Source organism: Phyllobates terribilis, unplaced genomic scaffold, assembly GCF_046119375.1.
Source record: "Phyllobates terribilis strain yellow unplaced genomic scaffold, ASM4611937v1 Scaffold_11__3_contigs__length_659146591, whole genome shotgun sequence".
Taxonomy (NCBI): Eukaryota; Metazoa; Chordata; class Amphibia; order Anura; family Dendrobatidae; genus Phyllobates; species Phyllobates terribilis.
This window is the reverse complement of record NW_027362771.1, coordinates 307,777,343-307,797,641: the sequence shown is the minus strand read 5'-3', so window position 1 is coordinate 307,797,641 and position 20,299 is coordinate 307,777,343. Positions and strand designations below refer to the sequence as shown.

The following is a 20,299-nucleotide window of genomic DNA, read 5'->3' as shown; positions in this document are numbered from 1 at the left end:
TTGTTATTTATACATGGGAAATTTTCCATGTCTGTATTGTCCTCATTTTTTTTCTATGTTTGTACTTTATATTTATTTGTTAAAGTTATATGTTTTATATATGTCTGGCATCCTTTTCTCTTTTTGGTTTTCTATATGGCAGTATAGTCATTGTTCATCCTTAAGTGCATATATTCATGTACATTATGTTACATTTCTACACACAATACACTTGTTCACACAATGCACTTGTTCAATGAAAAGATAGCCAAGTATTGAGCAATAATCAAGCCTTATATCGGTGCGTTACCTTGAGAGATATACCTGACCATCTGCAGCTTCTCACTGTGAAGAAATTTAGATATCAAATTCTATAAAACCCCGTGCCTGGCGTGTAGAAATGCCACTTTACCATGAAGCTTCTGCTGCTCCTCGCTGCCCTAGTGGCAGGTGTGCTCTGTGAGGAGACTTTTATAGGGTAAGTTTACAATTGTGCTGTGCTATTTAATGGCAGGAGAGGGTATTTTTGTGGGCCCAAAAACGAATCCATTAATGCACCACTCCAGTGTTTTTTTTTTATTACACCGCTGGAGTGGTGCTTTAAATGTAAATCCCCTACCCCCTATCTGATAATCACCCTCCGGCGTTTTCATCCGTTCTCACCGCTCCTCCCGTTGGTCTCCGGGGAAAAGTGACCTGCTCGCAGCAGAAGTGTTTCATGGTGCCTCGTTCTGGTACTCATAGACTGTTTGTCCAAAGAAGAGAAGAAGAATATGGAGACATGCTCATTTTTAATCCACATCACATCAAAATTACACATACAAGTCTATGGGTCTGTGAACTATCATCTGATGGCATTTGTGTGCAATCTGTGTGCTGTTTGTGATTAGCAATAAAATGGAAAGGAGAAATTTTGCAATGTATTTATTTATTTCTTCGTCAATGAAAATCACAGATGAAACACTGATGATAAAAACTGAAACACTGACCAAACACTGATGAAAATTGTATAGAAAACACTGATGAACAACGATCCATGTTTTTATTTATGACAAAAATCATAGTCGTCTGAATGAGACTTTAGTATAATATGGTTTCATTAATACAATCAGGAAAAATCTTACTCTGAAAAGATGTATAAACTCTAACTTTCTTTTTCAGCGAGCAAGTGCTTAGGATCAAAGCAAGAAATGGTGACCAAATACATCAGTTGCAAGATCTGCAATCACTGGGTCACCTCCAGGTATGGTTACTTGATTATAAACATGTGTTTTTAGTTTTTATATATCATATATAGCTGATTTCTCATGGTTCATGTTATTATAGCTTATATAAAGCAGATTAAATAATATCTTTCCCTTGCACTGTGAATAAAATATATAATGGAGCATCTTTCATTGCAGCTTGATTTCTGGACTGAACCTTCTAACCCAGATATACCAGTCGATATTCGTGTTCCGTTCGAGAGTCTTCAGTCAGTGAAGATTTATCTGGAATCCAATGACATTTATTACTCTATAATGATAGAGGATCTACAGGTATAATATAGGTGATATTTAAAGGAAAAGTGCACGTAATCACAATCTGTCTTGTAACAAATGTTTTTATACTTAAGGGGCCAAAAATATACAGGGTGGCCCAATTTTTTTTTATAAACAGTACAACATGAAAAATATATGTACAGAAAGCTTTAACGAGAATTACACAGACAACATAGGGCACCTGTAAGTCATGTTTGTCTTCTGCAATCACATTAAGTGCTCAAAGTGGCCACCATTAACCCCTTTACCCCCCAAGCCTGTTTTCACCTTCATGACCAGGCCAAATTTTACTATTCTGACAAGTGTCACTTTATGTGGTAGTTACTCTGGAACGCTTCAATGGATCCCACTGATCCTGAGATTGTTTTTTGTGACATATTGTTCTTCACAATAGTGGTAACATTTCTTAGATATGACTTGTATTTATTTGTGAAAAAGACAGAAATTTTGCAATTTTCAAACTTTTAATTTTTATGCCCTTAAATCAGAGAGATATGTCACACAAAATACTTCATAAATCACATTTCCCACATGTCTACTTTACATCAGCACAATTTTGGAAACATTTTTTTTGTTAGGAAGTTATAAGGGTTAAAAGTTGACCAGCGATTTCTCATTTTTCCAACAAAATTTACAAAGCCATTTTTTTAGGGACCACATCACATTTGAAGTGACTTTGAGGGGCCTATATGACAGAAAATACCCAAAAGTGACACCATTCTGAAAACTGCACCCCTCAAGGTGTTCAAAACCACATTCAACACTTCTATTAACCCTCAGCTGCTTCACATGAATTAATGGAATGTGGAAGATAAAATTAACATTTAACTTTTTTTCACAAAAATGTTACTTTAGACCCAATTTTTTTATTTTCGCAAGGGTAACAGGAAAAAATGGGCACCAAAATTTCTTGTACAATTTCTCCTGAGCATGCTGATACCCCATATGTTGGGGAAAACCACTGTTTGGGCGCACTGCAGAGCTCGGAGGGGAAGGAGCACTGTTTGCCTTTTTGAATGTAAAAATTGCTGGAATAATTAGCGGACGCAATGTCGCGTTTGGAGAGCCCCTGATGTGCCTAAACAGTGAAAAACACCCACAAGTGACCCAATTTTGGAAAATAGACCCCTCAAGGAATGTATCTACATGTGTGGTGCACACCCTGAACCTCCAGGTGCTTCACAGCAGTTTAAAACATTGAGACATGAAGATAAAAAAATCACATTTTTCCCACAAAAATGTTTTTTAGCCCCAAATTTTGCATTTTCATAAGGGTAACAGAAGAAATTGCACTGTACAATTTGTTGTGCAATTTCTCCTGGGTATGCCGATACCCAATATGTAGAGGTCAAAGCTAGCAGAAAGTGGTGAATAAATAAAATATAACTTTTAATTCTTTTATTCTTGCTTCTAAGACCCTCAGCGCAGTATTACCTTATAGCCTAAGGTGTGTAATCCTTTAGTTTTCCCTTTGCGTTCAATCTGGGATGAGCGTGCAATTTCATCAGAAGTTTTTTGCCTTAAGTTCATTATAATCAATGCCGTGACTATTAATCTGCCAATACCCTAGTAAGGGTTAATGTAGCGCAATGGTATTTATTCCTTTAACCTAGCTGTCTCGCGCTATAGGTGTACTGAATGCTCCACCCCTAAAGGTATATTTGCGCAACTTGGGAGGAGCAGGACAGTGATTGAGGACTGATCCCGTATTACCGTGTCCTCCGGGCAGCTTGTTGGGCGGTCCCGGATTTTGAGTAACCTCCCATAGCCACCGCCCCTCACATTACCTTACCAGATGGGAGGTTGTACACATTAGGAAGCCGCGCAAACAGGATGTGACGTTTGCATGTCACTGCGGGCTTCTGTGCTCCAAACACCGGAAGTGATGGAGACACCACCGGATATGACATAACTGCGAGGAGTAAACGCAGGTAAATTGAATAAAAAGCATTAGGCTGTAAGGTAATGCTGCGTTGAGGGTTTTAGGAGCAGGACCAGCAGCTGGAGGTTGTGGGCTTGGTGTCATGGTGGAATCACCAGCCTTATTAGTCTCCTCTGAAGAATCTTTCATAAGGGGAAAAGGGTAGTGAGCAACGCACTTCATTCCTTTCACAGCCCTGGATATGCCGATGTTAGAGAAAAGCATCATGGAATCATGTCAGGGTGAGGAGTTGTAATTCCATGTCTTCTGATGGTAAGATTGTTCCAATTTATATTCCTATTTATGGATTAGTTGTGCAAATGATCTCTACCTGCATAGTAGTAGTCTATTACAACAACCCTTTTGTGACATATTGAAGACTTGGATTGATGTTGTATATATTATGGCTGTATGCACTATTAATCAATGTAAGAATCTGATTGTTTCATCTTGTATGAGGTTACTGTGCATGTATTAGAGGTCTTCTTTAGCAAGGAATTTTTTCCTTAGGGCATTTCTTACCTGCTGTTAGAACCTTGCTCTTAGTTTTTTTTCCTTTGCTGGTCACATGACCTTGTTGGCCTATTTAATCCTGCTCCGCCCTTCTGGCTTTGCTGGACTTCATTGTATATCTACTTTCTAGCTAGCCTGTGCTCTGTGTCTTGCTCTGTTAGTTTGCTTGGTCTACTGACCTCTATGTTCTATATATTTTGTTTGTTCGTCTGTCTGCTACTATTTCTGTTAGGAGGTGTCCCATATTCCTCCCAGTCCTTAGTACTTGTAGGGATTCCTTCCTCACATCTATAGGTCTCCGTACAGACTAGCTTAGGACTTTAGCAGGTCTGATCGCAGGATCAGGTTCCCTGTTACATCGTAGGGATTAAGCTGAGTTCTATCGTAGGGACAGATCTCCTCTCTTTCCTTAGCTCTGGTAGCAGAACATAACAGTAAGTCCAGCCAGCAAATTCTCTAAGGAAAGATTTTTCTGTTCCATCATGGTGTCGGTTCAGGATTTGGTTCATCGCCTGCAGGGACTCTCTCTGGAGGTGGCCGAGCTCCGTCAGCACGTGAGTAACTGTCCTGGAGCACATTTCTTGGAGCCTAAGGTATGTTTGCCGGATTTATTTTTTGGTGAACACCGAGAATTTTTTTCATTCAAAAATGCTTGCTTATTGTATTTTCGTTTGAGACCTAAGTCCTCTGGGGATGAATCCCAGCGCGTAGGGTTCATAATGTCACTTTTGCGCAAAGAGCCTCAGGAGTGGGCCTTTTCTTTGCAACCTAGTGATACATGCTTCAGATCAGTGGATAGTTTTTTTTCTGCTTTGGGACTATTATATGATGATCCTGACCGTGTCGCATCAGCTGAGACTGAGTTGAGACGTTTAAAACAAGGATCAGGTAATGTGGAAAAATATTGTACTCATTTCCGTCGTTGGTCTACTCAAACAGGGTGGAACGATTCTGCTCTGAAAAGTCTATTTCTTGCTGGGCTCAGTGAAAGGGTTAAAGACCTGCTAATTGCTTATCCTACACCTGAAGATTTGCAACAGGCTATGCAATTAGCTATACGGGTGGATAGAAGACTGCGTGCAAGGGTTAATGAGAGCAAATCCTCTGCTATGTCAGTTTCTGGTTATGAGAATGTGTGTACTAACAGTGGTGAACCGATGGAGATTGGATCGGTGGCACCTCGCTCTCAAGAAAAAGACCGTCGATTTTTTGAAGGCTTGTGTTTCTATTGCGGAAAATCTGGTCATTTGATTAAAGGCTGTGAGCTTCGTATGAAGAAAGAAAAAAAAATGGTCAGTCATGCCCGTATTGCCTGTTTAAATTCCAAGGGTGTATTTTTAGCTGCTTCCACGATTGCTCAGGAAAAATTAATGGAATTTCGGGTGTTTGTCGATTGTGGGTCTACTCTGAATGTTATTGATGGGGGATTCGTGGAAAGACTCAATTTATAACCTGAACCTTTATCATCCCCCATTGCTGTGGTTTCTGTGGATGGTTCCCCTTTGAAGAATATTACTCTCAAGGTCTGTGAATTTCCTCTCACTATTAATGGTGTTCACCATGAGAAATTGGATTTGGTAGTGTTGAATAACTTGCCTTCTCCAGTAATATTGGGATTGCCCTGGTTAAAATTTCACAATCCTGTACTGGATTGGTCTACCAGTGAAATTAAATCCTGGAGCCCTAAATGTTATGACAAGTGTTGTAACGGGCGTATTGCAGCTTTGGATAGGGGAGAATTGCCTGTTCCTATTCAGGATTTTTGGAGAGTTTTTTCTGAGAAGGAATCGCAGGTTTTGCCTCCCCATAGAGACTATGATTGTTCTATTGAATTTGTCCCTGGAGCGACTCTTCCTAAAAGTCGTTTATTTAACCTTACTATTCCTGAGAGGAAGGCTTTGGAGGAATACATACAGACAAGTTTGGCCGCCGGTCACATTAGGCCCTCTAAGTCTCCTGTGGCAGTTGGATTTTTTTTTGTAAAAAAAAAGGACGGCGGTTTACGTCCTTGTCTGGATTTTCGTGAGATTAACAAAATTACTGTACGCAATCCTTACCCACTGCCATTGATTCCTGATCTGTTTAACCAGTTAATGGGGGCCAAGTGGTTCTCTAAAATTGACCTTAAGGGGGCATACAATCTGTTGCGCATGAAGGAGGGTGACGAATGGAAGACTGCTTTTAACACTCCTCTGGGTCATTTTGAGAATCTGGTTATGCCTTTTGGTCTTACTAATGCTCCTGCATTTTTTCAGAATCTGATTAATGACATCCTTAGACCTTTGATCGGTAAAAATGTGGTTGTGTATTTGGATGACATTTTGATTTATTCGCCGGATCTGGAGTCTCATTGGCGGAGCGTGCGTGAGGTATTACAGTTATTAATGGACAATTCGCTTTTTGCTAAGCTGGAGAAATGTGAGTTCGCTGTACAGAGAATTAGTTTTTTGGGCTACATTATCTCCAGCAAAGGTTTTGAGATGGATCCAGTTAAGGTTCAGGCTGTGCAGGAATGGCCTAGGCCTATTGGTTTGAAATCGATACAGAGGTTTTTGGGTTTCGCCAATTACTATAGAAAATTCATAAAAAAATTTTCTAGTATTGTCAAACCTCTGACTGATCTCACCAGGAAAGGTGCTGATGCGGTTCAGTGGTCTTCTGAGGCCATTGAAGCTTTTGTGTATCTCAAGGAGAGGTTCACCTCTGCTCCCATCCTTATGCAGCCTGATGTTACTAGGCCGTTTTTGGTTGAGGTTGATGCTTCCTCTGTGGGGGTTGGCGCAGTATTGTCTCAGAATAACGGGGATGGATTACATCCCTGTGCCTTTTTTTCAAAAAAAATTTCGGAGACTGAACTGAATTACGATATTGGTAATCGGGAATTATTGGCTATTAAACTCGCATTTGAACACTGGCGCCACTTCTTGGAAGGTGCGGAATTTCCCGTTCAGGTTCTTACGGATCATAAAAATCTGATATATCTTGATGCTGCCAAGCGCCTGAATGCCCGTCAGGCTAGGTGGGCACTGTTTTTCTCGCGGTTTAATTTCTCCGTTACTTACATCCCTGGTACTAAGAATGTTAAGGCGGATGCCTTGTCTCGCAGTTTTTCTCCCATAGTCGGTGCTGAGAAAGAGGAGAACATTTTACAAGAAGGTGTTGTGATAGCTGCTTTAGACTCCGTTTTGGAAAATGAGATTCTTAAAGCACAGGAGAATGCCCCTTCTAACACTCCTCATGGGAGGTTGTTTGTGCCTGGGACCTTTAAGAGAGATTTGTTTGTTGAGTGTCACGAATCTCGGTTGGCAGGTCATCCCGGAATCTCTGAGACCAAGAGACTGGTGGGTCGCAGTTTTTGGTGGCCTGGATAGCAGAAGGAAGTCATTAAGTGGGTGCGTCAATGTACTATATGTGCTAGATCTAAGTCCTCACATACTCCTGCTGCGGGGTTGCTTTGTCCTTTGGAGGTTCCCAGTGCTCCTTGGACACATTTGGCTATGGACTTTATAACTGACCTTCCCCCCTCTGAGGGTTTTACTGTCATCTGGGTGGTCGTGGACCGTTTTAGCAAGATGTGTCACTTGGTTCCTTTCGTCAAACTGCCCTGCGCTAAAACTCTCGCTAAGGCCTTTGTCAAGGAAATTGTCAGACTTCATGGCGTTCCTACTGACATTGTTTCTGATAGGGGTCCTCAGTTCGTGGCTCGTTTTTGGCGTGCCTTTTGTGATAGGTTGGGAGTTCATTTGTCGTTCTCGTCCGGATATCATCCTGAATCTAATGGCCAGACAGAAAGGAAAAACCAGGATGTTGAGCAGTTCTTGCGTTGTTTTGTGGCAGACAATCAAGAGGGGTGGTCTGAGTTTCTGCCACTTGCTGAATTTGCTCTGAACAATCATACATCTTCTTCTGCTGGTTGTTCGCCTTTTTTTTGTTGTTCTGGGAGACATCCGTCGTTTGGGTCGTTCTCCAAGTTGGGATCTGCCGTGCCTGAGGAGGAGAATTTTTCCGGTGATTTGGAGAGAGTTTGGACGGATATGCGTGGTAATCTTCAGGAGGCCAACAGAAAATCTAAAGACTACTTTGATAGGAAACGACAGGAGATTTTGTTCGCTGTTGGTGACATGGTTTGGTTGTCCTCTAGGAATCTGCGGTTGAGGATTCCTTCAAAGAAATTGGGTCCCAAGTTTGTAGGGCCCTTTAAGGTGCTTCAGGTTGTCAACCAATCTGCTGTTAGGTTGGAGGTTCCTACCTCCTGGAGAATTAATCCGGTATTTCATGTCTCTCTGTTGAAAAAAGCTGTTGTATCAGATTGTGACGCCTCTGCCTCTGTTCCTCCGGTGGTGGAGGACGGGGAATATGAAATTTCTCGCATCCTTAACTCTAGACGGTATAGAGGTAGTTTGCAGTATCTTGTGGCCTGGAAAGGTTTCGGTCCCGAGGATAACTCTTGGGTGAGGTCGGATGATGTTTCCGCGTCCAGACTTATCAGAGCGTTTCACAGGAGATTTCCTGATAAGCCTGGTCCTAGGGGATCCGGAGGATCCTCTTAGAAGGGGGGGTACTGTTAGAACCTTGCTCTTAGTTTTTTTTCCTTTGCTGGTCACATGACCTTGTTGGCCTATTTAATCCTGCTCCGCCCTTCTGGCTTTGCTGGACTTCATTGTATATCTACTTTCTAGCTAGCCTGTGCTCTGTGTCTTGCTCTGTTAGTTTGCTTGGTCTACTGACCTCTATGTTCTATATATTTTGTTTGTTCGTCTGTCTGCTACTATTTCTGTTAGGAGGTGTCCCATATTCCTCCCAGTCCTTAGTACTTGTAGGGATTCCTTCCTCACATCTATAGGTCTCCGTACAGACTAGCTTAGGACTTTAGCAGGTCTGATCGCAGGATCAGGTTCCCTGTTACATCGTAGGGATTAAGCTGAGTTCTATCGTAGGGACAGATCTCCTCTCTTTCCTTAGCTCTGGTAGCAGAACATAACACCTGCCTTGCACTTTGCATGTCCAATATTTATATTTTAAATAGTATGAATTCAAAGTTATATTTTATTTATTCATCACTTTTTGCTAGTTTTTATCGGATTTTCATGGTGGTTACGTACTTTATCCAATTGCTTTAGTAACCAATATGTGGAGGAAAACTACTGTTTGGGTGCATGGCAGGGCTCGGAAGGGAAGGAGCGCCATTTGACTTTTTAAATGTAATTTTTGCTGGAATAATTAGCGGACGTCATGTCGCATTTGGAGAGCCCCTGATGTGCCTAAACAGTGGAACCGCCCCCCCCACAAGTGACACCATTTTGGAAACTAGACCCCTTAGGGAACTTATCTAGATATATGTTGAGCACTTTAAACCCCAAGGTGCTTCACAGAAGTTTATTACATTGAGCCGTGAAAAGAAAAAAAATCCCATTTTGCCCACAAAAATGTTTCTTAGTCCCAAATTTTGAATTTTCACAAGAATAACAGGAGAAATTGCACCATGTAATTTGTTGTGCAATTTCTCTTGAGTATTCTGATACCTAATATGTGGAGGAAAACTACTGTTTGGGTGTACAGCAGGGCTTGGAAGGGAAGGGTCCCCTCAAGGAATATATCTAGATATGTGGTGAGCACCTTGATCCCCCAGGTGCTTCACAGAAGTTTATAACGTACAGCCGTAACAATAAAAAAAATCAATTTTTTCCCACAAAAATGTTCTTTTAGCCCAAAATTTTGCCTTTTCACAAGGGTAAGAGGAGAAAATGTAACCCAAAATTTGTTCTGCAATTTCTCCTGAGTACGCAGATACCCCATATGTGGGGGTAAATTACTGTCTGAGCGCACGGAAGGACTCAGAAAAGAAAAAGTGATGTTTTGGAACGCAGACTTTGATGGTTACGGCCACTGATATAGTGACAGTTAGTTCTTAGCAGTCGTAACCATGGATATCTGAGCTACAGCAATGCCCTGTACATGGGGTACTATACTACATTTGTAATTGGAGGTATTTGCTTTTATTATTTTTACACCTACTACATATTGGCATAGGATCTTGGATATGGGAATACCCCTCAGCATCCAGACACTTCTGATTTTGGCAAACTGCTGCATGAAAAACTTTAGTTACAGTGCCCACAGGGACTGCTTTGCATGACATTTTAATTTCTTTGACTCTCCTGACGGGCGTATGGAAGATCTAGCAATCATGCGACTACATACATTTATAGATACAACATAATACTATGTAATTCAATTTACATTTTTAAAAGGAGCATATATAAGCACTGTTGAAGTGTGTGCATTTTTTGACCCACACTGTATATTTCTTATTTGGTGCACTCATTTAATAAAAATTCACAATAGACATCTACATGACTTCGACAGTAGTCTGCATATCCTCTGCTTGAAAAGTCTTTAATGATGTGATGATGGGAATGGGATGGGTATACCCCATTAATGAAAGTGATTATATATATTACTAAGAAATGAAAGTATACAGTATGTAGTCCATTGCTATAGAGCAGGGGTGTCCAAACTTTTTTCTAAGAGTGCCAAATTTGATGAAGTGAACATGTGCGAGGGCCGATCATTTTGCTTGACATTCTTTGGACCATTAAAATGAATGCAAATAAACTTTTTTTGCAAAGTTTATTGAAAACGGCATACTTTTTATTTTGTGACTTGGATGACAAATCTAAACAGGTGTTTAATCAATCTGCCTTAAAGGGGTTAACCCAGACATACCCCCATTCTCACCCAGGAAGCCCCTCCCCGACTTGAGCATCGAAGCAGTTTATGCTCCAATGTCCTACTTTTGCCCTGCACTAAATTGCGCAGAGGAAAGGCATTTTCTGGAGTTCTAGTGACATACCCGGCTCTCCACGGGGCTGGCAGAAAGCCCAGTGACGTCACCGGCACTGATGGGCGGGCTTTATCACCAGTAAACCAGCTAGAGCAGCGCTAAAGCCTGCACATTAGAGCCGGTGAAGCCTCCTACCGGCAGTGTGTCATTGTAAATAGCACAGGGCAAGGGAGCACATCGGAGCATGAGATGCTTTGATGCCCATGGCAGGGGGGCTGCCTGGGTGAAAAAGGGGGTATGTCTGGGTTCTGAACTTGGACAACCCCTTTAATATAATAAAAACAGGAAACTGAGATATCTCAGGAACATTTTAAAGTACATTACACAAAGTAATGTAAGGTTGTCTGTCAACTTATAAGTTCAAAAAATGTGAACAGGAACATAACAGCAAGTATACATGTGTTCAAATATATAACTGTCTATCCAACTGACATTAATTGAGATTTTACAACATATTAATCTCAATTAAAAAAAAGAAACTAGCCTGCACTAATGTGAAGGGTGAAACTGGGATCTGGACTGCAGCACATAGACTAGGTCTGGTTCAATGGCCGTGGTTTTGATGCGCAAAATGTCACGCAGGTGAGAGTCACTTAGTCTTGTCCTCACGCGGTTCTTGTTAAAGTTCATAACAGAGAATGTCTTCTCACACAAATATGTTGAGCCAAACAAGCTCAGGGTTTTCTTAGCCAATGTTCGAATCTCTTGAAACCGGCTCTTATCCAGTTGGCGGTAAAAGTTAACAAGAGAGAGCTGTTGATGACGACTGCGTAACTCGCTGTCACAATGTAGCTCAATGAGCTCGAGCTGCAACTGATCAGGAGCATTGTCGGGGTCAACAGAGAATGGAGAGGAGAAAATGCTGATCTCCTTTTCAATAGCTGCAAAATCTTGAAAGCGCCGTTGAAACTCCCCAGCCAGAGATGTGATGTCTGCTGCATACCTGCTTATTTGCGCATGGATATCATCCTGTGGAAAACTGTTAATTATTTCCTGTAGCGCTGAAAAATGGATGGTATTGGGCGGTGTTTGTGACAACTGCCTTAGGAAAAGTTGCAGCTTTGTTCCAAAGGCTTTGAGGTGTGAATAAAGTTGGTTCACCGCTGCATCTTTGCCCTGAAGATTCATGTTCAGTACATTCAGATGCTTTGTTAGGTCGACTAGAAACCCCAAATCAGCCAGCCAAATTGGATCAGATAGTTCTCGCATCGTTTGTCCCTTTGTTTCCAAGAATTCTCCTATTTCCTTTCTGAGAGAGTAGAAACGTTGCAGTGCAGACCCCCGACTGAGCCATCTTACATCGTTATGATATGAAACATCTTCATATTCAGCCTGGATATCCAGTAGAAACTGTTTAAACTGGCGGTGGCACAGGGCTTTAGAGCGGATAAAATTAATGGTCTTTAGTACCGGTTTCATAACATGATCATATTGGAGATGTTTAGCACAGAGAACTTGTTGATGAATGATGCAATGAAGTTTAATAGCTTTGCCTCCTTCTTCGCTCACCTTGTTACAGATTAGGGTTGATAATCCACTTCGTTCACCAGTCATGGCAGGTGCCCCATCAGTAATAATCCCAGTAACTTTGTTCCAAGGCAGTTTCATGTCATCTATGGCAGAACTAACAGAATCAAATAAATCTTTCCCTCTTGTTTGATCCTTGAGGCTCTGGAGGTCAAGTAGCTCTTCAGTCACATTCATTTCATCGTCCACCCCTCTTAAAAAAATCAGCAACTGAGCCGTGTCAGATAGGTCCGTGCTTTCATCACAGGCTATTGAAAAGAAGTCAAAATCAGCTCCTTTTGACATTAACTGTCTCTTAATATCCGATGAAATTTCTTCAATTCTCCGTGCTACAGTGTTACGAGCCAGGCAAATGTTGGAAAACTCTTGCTTCTTCTCGGGACAGACATTCTCTACCATTTTCATAACACATTCTTTGATAAAGTCACCCTCTGCAAAAGATTTGCAATTTTTAGCAATTAACGCTGCCACCTCATAGCTCGCCTTTGTGGCATTTTCATTTGACTCACGGGCTCTTGTAAAAAATCGCTGTTGTGACAATAAAACAGCTTCAAGTTGCTTATACTTTTCACTTCGGTCGTGCCCTGTTAGCTTGTCGTATGTGCTATGTCTCGTCTGATAGTGTCGCTTGACATTAAATTCTTTATAAACAGCAACGGTCTCTTGGCATATCAGACAAACACAGTGATTCTTTATTTCAGTGAAAAAATATTCTACTTTCCACTTGTCCTGGAAGCGGCGGCCCTCACTGTCAACTTTTCGTTTCTTATTTGTAGTTGCCATTATAAAAATTGGCCAGAAGGGGAGAGATTAAAAGGCGCAGAGGGTGGAACAGCAAAAATAAGATACTGCTATATGCTTTATAACACAGGCAGAGAATAGCAAGCTGTGCAACAGTCGCACATCAGATAATGGAATTATAGCACAGTGACAGGCAGTCAGGGGTTAATGAAGGGTATGACAGCTTGCTACCACAAGCTTGTGTGAGAGCCCTGCTGGCCTAACCTTTCTGGAGGTGTAAGGTGGCGCAGGGACTTATATATAACTTAATATATATATTATTTATATAATTTTACACAACTAAGCTGAGGTCTTCAGCCTATCTGACCTCTGAACGTCTTACAACCCCTGGGGGCTGGAGATCTCGCACGTCGCGAGATCTTGGCTGGCCGGTTGCCGCCGCTCAGTACTCCGGCGCAGGGAGAAGGAAAGCCGAAATCTCGCGATGTCCGAGATTTCGGCTCTTCTCCCTGCGCCGGAGTACTGAGCGGCGGTGGCGACGAGAGCGGCGGTGGCGACGAGAGCGGCAGCGGCCGCAAGGTACATGCTGCTGGATACCTGGGGGCCTTATTAGTCCGGACCGCGGGCCGCAAATGGCCCGCGGGCCGGACTTTGGACATGCCTGCTATAGAGTGTACAGTCCATTGCTATAGAGTGTATTGACTACTTTTATCTACATGTTATAGGAGGTGATTAATGCAGAGAAGCAGGAGATGGAAATCAATATGAAGAAGGAACGCAGCTCTGGTGCTTTCAACTATGGAGCTTATCATACATTAGACAATGTAAGGAAGGAAATGTATTTAGAGGTTGACATAGGCTATGATTTTATCTATGAACTATGATTTTCTGCAATGTATTAAGTCATATTTACTGTGTGAAAAAAGATGTTATATGCATGAACATATTACCATGGTATCATTCTGTTAGTGAAGGACTTATGTAACATTTCTTCTTTATGTCAGCTATTTCACGCCATTGATGCTATTGTTCTGGACTACAAATCAATAGTCAGCAAACAGCAGATTGGACTATCATATGAGGGACGTCCTCTCTATGTTCTTAAGGTAAATGTTTTGAAAATATTTCAAAATGTCTGTTCATATGATACAATATGGAGTATTGAATGAGGTGGCCAACTAGGAGAAGACCTATAAAATAACTGCATCCAGAATCTGAGATTCAACCTCAGTGATGAAGAAAAAAAGTCTTATACATACAGGGACTAATACATTGTGAACTAAATATATTTGTTTCACTGAAACTGCTAATTGATATTACAGTTCAGCACTGGTGCCAATCGTCCTGGCATATGGATTGATGCAGGTATTCACTCCCGTGAATGGGTCACACAAGCTACTGCTCTCTGGACTGCACACAAGGTAATTGTCAACAATATCTAGAGAGTTTGATTACTCCAAGTCGATCACTGTCTTGGTAGATATTCTTTTTAGCCTATTACATTAATTTAACGCTGCCAGTGCATATTATACAAAAGTCGGCTGAACCTGCCGATCGGCCGATAGTCTATTGTGTATAAGGGCTGCCAGACTCTCCCCCAACTGAGGATGTTAGGGGAGAGATGGATTCTGCTGCTGAATATCCCTGGAGATAAGTCACTAACACAGGAGCTTGACAGCCACACTCTCAAAGAGAACTCAGAAGTGCTCAGCCGAGTGTTCCTGTGCCATGGGGGGATCGGGACAGACAGTTGTCGACAGGTCAATCGTTCAGCCAATAGCTATTTAATGTGTATGGGGTCTTTAGTTTAAAATGGCAAAAAAAATTTGCTTTGAAGTCATGTGAATGAAGATAGTATCAAGATAATTAGGTACTAATTTGTGTTCCAGTAATGTGAAGTACTTAAAATAAAATTATGTGTGTACGGAGACTGTCCCAATCTTATGGAGCATTGTGTTCTGGTGTTGTTGGATGTGTGAGGACGCGGGACGCCGTGTCTTTCACTGATTTTCCCGGTTGCCAGGCCACGCAGGACTCTGCGTAGTCTGGCACTAAGCAGTGGAGGAATTATTTTAATTTTGCTGTGCACGCTAGCAGGCCGTGGCTGTCTGGGGATGATTGGGAGGTATTCAACACCTGATCATTAGGCGGGCTATTTAGTCCTGCTCCCTGCTCAGTGGTTTGCTGTTTATATGCTTGGTGGTGAGTGGTGCTAGCATTAGTGTTGCTATCTCTTCAGGGGTTTTCTCATTTTCTCTTCTGGTTACACTTTCAGTAGTTCTTGCAGAGGTACTCACTTGATTCTTGACTAAGCACCAGCCACGTCACCAGACGCCAGCTGCACGGCGACAGTGGGCCTGGAAAGGGCTTTGCCAAAGCCCCCCTTCCCTTTACTGGGAGCTGGGTGAAGAGTATTCCTGGCCCTCAAGGGCTCGCCTGGCTGGGCAGCTTGTGCCAAGTGCCTCTGTGGCTTCGCCTTAGCTGGTTTGGTGCCAGTCTTGCTGGGTCCCTCTGCAAAGCACATAACAATTACAATCAGTTCTAAACAACGTTTTTAAACTTATTACACTTATAAAAAACTATTTTCAAAGGTTTCATAAAATCTGAAAATAATAAATGATATATTTTCACAAATTGTGGACTGAGTTGTAAGATATTGTATATATTTATGGTAACGCTTCACTTTCTATTTAAAGCTTGCTCATGACTATGGAAGGGATTCATCTGTAACCTCCCTGTTAAATACTTACGACATATTTCTCTTGGTTGTCACAAATCCTGATGGGTATGTCTACTCGCACACAAACGTGAGTATCTAAGGTAGAAAAGTGCTATTCTAGGTATTATTATTACTACTGTCACTTAAAGGCACATAGGGTGGATGTAGGAAATGATGTGTATAATGCTTTGTTCATAGACTTGACAGTTTTCATTTGTAAAACTTAAAGGGAACCTGTTACTTGATTCATGCTGCCTGAACCATGGGCAGCGTGAACCAGAGCGTGGCTGCTTGATTGCAGCCTGAATATCTAACTCAGAAATGCTACAGGGTTTCAGAGGAAGCATAGTTTGAAAAGGGGACTAAAGGAATAGACGCTATAATAATAATAATAATTTTTATTTATATAGCGCCAACATATTCCGCAGCACTTTACAATTAAGCGGGGGCATATACAAACAATAAATTCAATACAAGGTGAGACAGTTTACACTGTTACATCAGGAGTGAGGTCCCTGCTCTCAAAGTTACATTCTACAAGGAAATGGGGGGACACAATAGGTGGAAAGTGCTTGTTATTTCAGGTCTGGCAATTATAATAAGTCGGGATTATCATATAAAGCTATGAATGTTTTGATCGTAGAACTATAGACGCCATGAATGTTTTGATCGTAGAACTATAGACGCCATGAATGTACTATCCCTTTAATCAAAATCACAGTGAAATATTTACTCAGTGAAGACATTGCTAAAGTTAATCCCTGCTCAATTTGTGACAACAATTCCCATGTAAAACATACTATAACATAACAATACCACCAGCACATTTGGCTTATATTGTACAAATTGTAAAATAATTTTTTTTTGTTCAGTTTATGATGATGTCATATTCTTAATATCGTAATTATATCAATGTAAGTTAAAGTGCAATGCTATCTGAATGCAATTTTCTGTGCTGTCAGAACCGTATGTGGCGTAAAACCCGCTCCTTTACCAGTGGTAGCCGATGTGTTGGTGTAGACCCCAACAGAAACTGGAATGCTGGCTTTGGGGGTAACTAAGATTTCCCTTGTAATTACATAGAAGGATGTAAATTATATATGTGTAGCTCAACTTAAATTCTTTGTAGGTCCAGGAGCAAGTTCTGATCCCTGCTCCGACTCATACTTTGGACCGAGGGCAGAGTCTGAGGTGGAAGTAAAGTCAATTGCTAACTTTATTAGAGGACACGGCAAAATCAAAGGTTTCATAAGCATCCACAGCTACTCCCAGCTTCTGCTTTTCCCTTATGGATATAAGTGTAGCAACCCGGCTCACTTTACAGAACTTGTAAGTCAGTTGCAAACTGATTTTCACAATTACTATGCACAAGAGCAAGACTCACGTTTTATTATATAATGACAATTAATCCAAATTAAATATCTGTTGTGTTTTTCTAGAACAATGTCGGTAAAGCTGCAGCTAGTGCGTTGAGCTCTTTGTATGGCACCCAGTACAAAGTTGGAACAATCTGCTCCACTATCTGTAAGTGTACATGGTTACATTACTGTCGCTGTCATTCCTTATATTCTGGGGCTGTAGCACAGCTAGTAACAAATCAAGTTACGCTGTGAATCTAATATAATACATGTCCACAAACTGTTTCACAGGAACACCATTAACTGGCATTAAATTAACATTTTAACCCACCCCTTACACACTAATATACATTACACACTATTAGGACAACCCCTTTCCATTTCCATCTGCCCTATAAAAGCATAAGAAGTTTATAGAGAGGTTAACCTCAAAGTAGAACTTTTTTTCTGCTACTTAAAGGGGATATCTAGGACTTTAAAGAAAAAAAGAAAAATGTGCTTCAGCACTAATAGTCAGTTAGTTGCTATCTACCTGCCTGTTGTGCCCGGCGTCGTTCTCTGCTGGCACAGAGCGGTCACAGACTTCCCCTCTTAGCATTACATGCCTGTTAGTGCTTTAAAGTCCCAGATATCCACTTTAAAGCAAATAGGCACTGCAAGGCAAAACGCCCTCTTGAAAACTAATGTCATCATTGCATTATACATATTAGCACTCATTGCTGTAGAAGCTGTTTGGCGCTTTAGTAGTCCTGCAATCAGTGTGATTCCCTGTGATTCTCTAATTGATTGTCATTCCCTGGTGTCGCACTGGTAAAGCCTCCAAGACTGGTGGTCAGTGGAACAATATTAACTCTTTTTATTCGCTATTTATCCAATATTTAGAAGACTTTGTATTTAGTAGCCATGCTAATGACCCAATGGACAACTTTGAAGTACCAGTAGTTTATCAACCATTCCTGGTTAGATCTCTCTAGTGATCCATTATTTTAGTATCTATCCTTGGTGATGCAGAGTGTGCCACACCTAGTGATCTAGGGGTGCATTTTTCATCCCTGATTATCCTGTGACTTAGTTTGTGTTCTTTCTTTGATGTTAGTGTTTTCTGTGGTGCATTGTCCATCTTTGATGATCTTTTATTTTAGTGAAAATTCAGTGATTTACCTTCTGGTTCCAGAGATGTCCTGATGTGAAGACAACCTTGACTTTCCTATTTACAGCTTTATACTACTTAATGAATATTGTCACACTAGAAATGTAACATCTCTGAGAATAGAATGTTGGCCTAAAATGTATGATTTATTATGTATTAATATCAGCTGAAGGGGTTGCCCATTACTTTGACAACCCCTTAAATAGGATATAAGCTACATAATCCGGGAGGGGGCACTAAGTAGTATATGGAGCTGTGCCCTTGTGGCGCTGTACACTGTTTACATGCATCCATGCCAGTTGTCGGACCCCACCATTCTGAAATTGATGACCTATCTTAACAACCCCCCTAACATAACTTTTTTTCTTGGTGCAGATCAAGCCAGTGGTGGAAGCATTGACTGGACCTATGATATAGGAATCAAATATTCATTTGCCTTTGAGCTAAGGGACACAGGACGATATGGTTTTCTTCTTCCAGCTAATCAAATCCTGCCAACGGCACAGGAAACCTGGCTGGGGCTGCAAAAAATACTGGAGCACATACGAAACAACCCTTATTAAACTATGATCTATTAGTCCAAAACCAGAGTCTATATAAGATGTCCATCAAAGTTTTACAAATTTAAAAAAAAGCGTATTATTTTTTTAAAAAATGTATTCTCTTGATTTCCCTAAAACCTCAATGTACCAAGACTATCATTGTGTATTCAGAAATAAAGATAATATTTCAGACTATAAATCATCAGACAATAATGTTTTGTACAAACACATCCATGTAGAGTAAACTCATATGTGTAGATTTTAAATGTTCTATCAATCAAATCTTGACTGTGTGGTGGGCAGCTTGTGTCAATTACATTTGCTATTTGGGCGAACTACCTTCGCTTGCTGATATCTAAGAATAAAGTAATATTCCGGCACCGAAGAAACCTCTATGAATCGGAATAATAATTTATCAAAATGTAATATCGCAATATAAGACAGATACAAAAGACTAAAACAAAAAAAGGATATATTCCTATAAACACAACACTAAAGTACTGTAATTAAGTTAAGGCGCGTAAATATAAAACAAATATAGTGAATAATACCAAAGAAATCCAGGAGATTTATAGGTGTATACTTGGGGCCCTCATGTTTTATCAACCTACTCTATTTAAATATTTGTGTATATGGGGCTGAAATGTAGCGATAAACGCATGTTTACTGATAAAGCTGAAAATTAGTGTTTGTATTAATGATCAGCGTATCCATTACTAATGATTTCAAACCAATAAAAAGCAGTTGCATTATTTTGAAGATGGACATGTAATGTTTGCATTAGGTGTAGACATAGGCAGTTGGGTGCTCCTGTGCAAGAATAGCTCCTTTCTGTTTAACCCCTTCACGACCTTTGACATATATTTAAGTGTAATTGCAATAATTTTCTGGGGGAAATACTTCATGCCCTCTAACAATTTCAAGGGTGAAAACACTTTCGGCCATGACTGTATATGTATATACCCACACACACACAGTACATACATACGCATATATATATATATATATATATATATATATATATATATATATATATATATATATATACAGTACAGACCAAAAGTGTGGACACACCTTCTCATTTAAAGATTTTTCTGTATTTTCCTGACTATGAAAATTGTACATTCACACTGAAGGCATCAAAACTATGAATTAACACATGTAATTATATACGTAGCTAAAAAGTGTGAAACAACTGAAAATATGTCTTATATTCTAGGTTCTTCAAAGTAGCCACCTTTTGCTTTGATGACTGCTTTGCACACTCTTGGCATTCTCTTGATGAGCTTCAAGAGGTAGTCACCGGAAATGGTCTTCCAACAATCTTGAAGGAGTTCCCAGAGATGCTCAGCACTTGTTGGCACTTTTGCCTTCACTCTGCGGTCCAGCTCACCCCAAGCCATCTCGATTGGGTTCAGGTCTGGTGACTGTGGAGGCCAGGTCATCTGGCGTAGCACCCCAGCA

The 20,299-nt window shown here is 40.8% G+C and overlaps 1 protein-coding gene across 1 annotated transcript; it reads left to right on the top strand.

Moving 5' to 3' along the window:
* Positions 1 to 354: 354 nt before the first annotated feature.
* On the top strand, positions 355 to 19,034 carry LOC141166132 (carboxypeptidase A2-like). Its single transcript, XM_073652499.1, has 11 exons — positions 355 to 457; positions 1,141 to 1,222; positions 1,383 to 1,517; positions 13,792 to 13,890; positions 14,071 to 14,172; positions 14,389 to 14,487; positions 15,763 to 15,873; positions 16,748 to 16,838; positions 16,915 to 17,114; positions 17,225 to 17,309; positions 18,669 to 19,034. Exons 1-11 carry the CDS (start codon positions 393 to 395, stop codon positions 18,854 to 18,856), a joined length of 1,257 nt encoding a protein of 418 aa, XP_073508600.1. The 5' UTR covers positions 355 to 392; the 3' UTR covers positions 18,857 to 19,034.
* Positions 19,035 to 20,299: the final 1,265 nt, after the last annotated feature.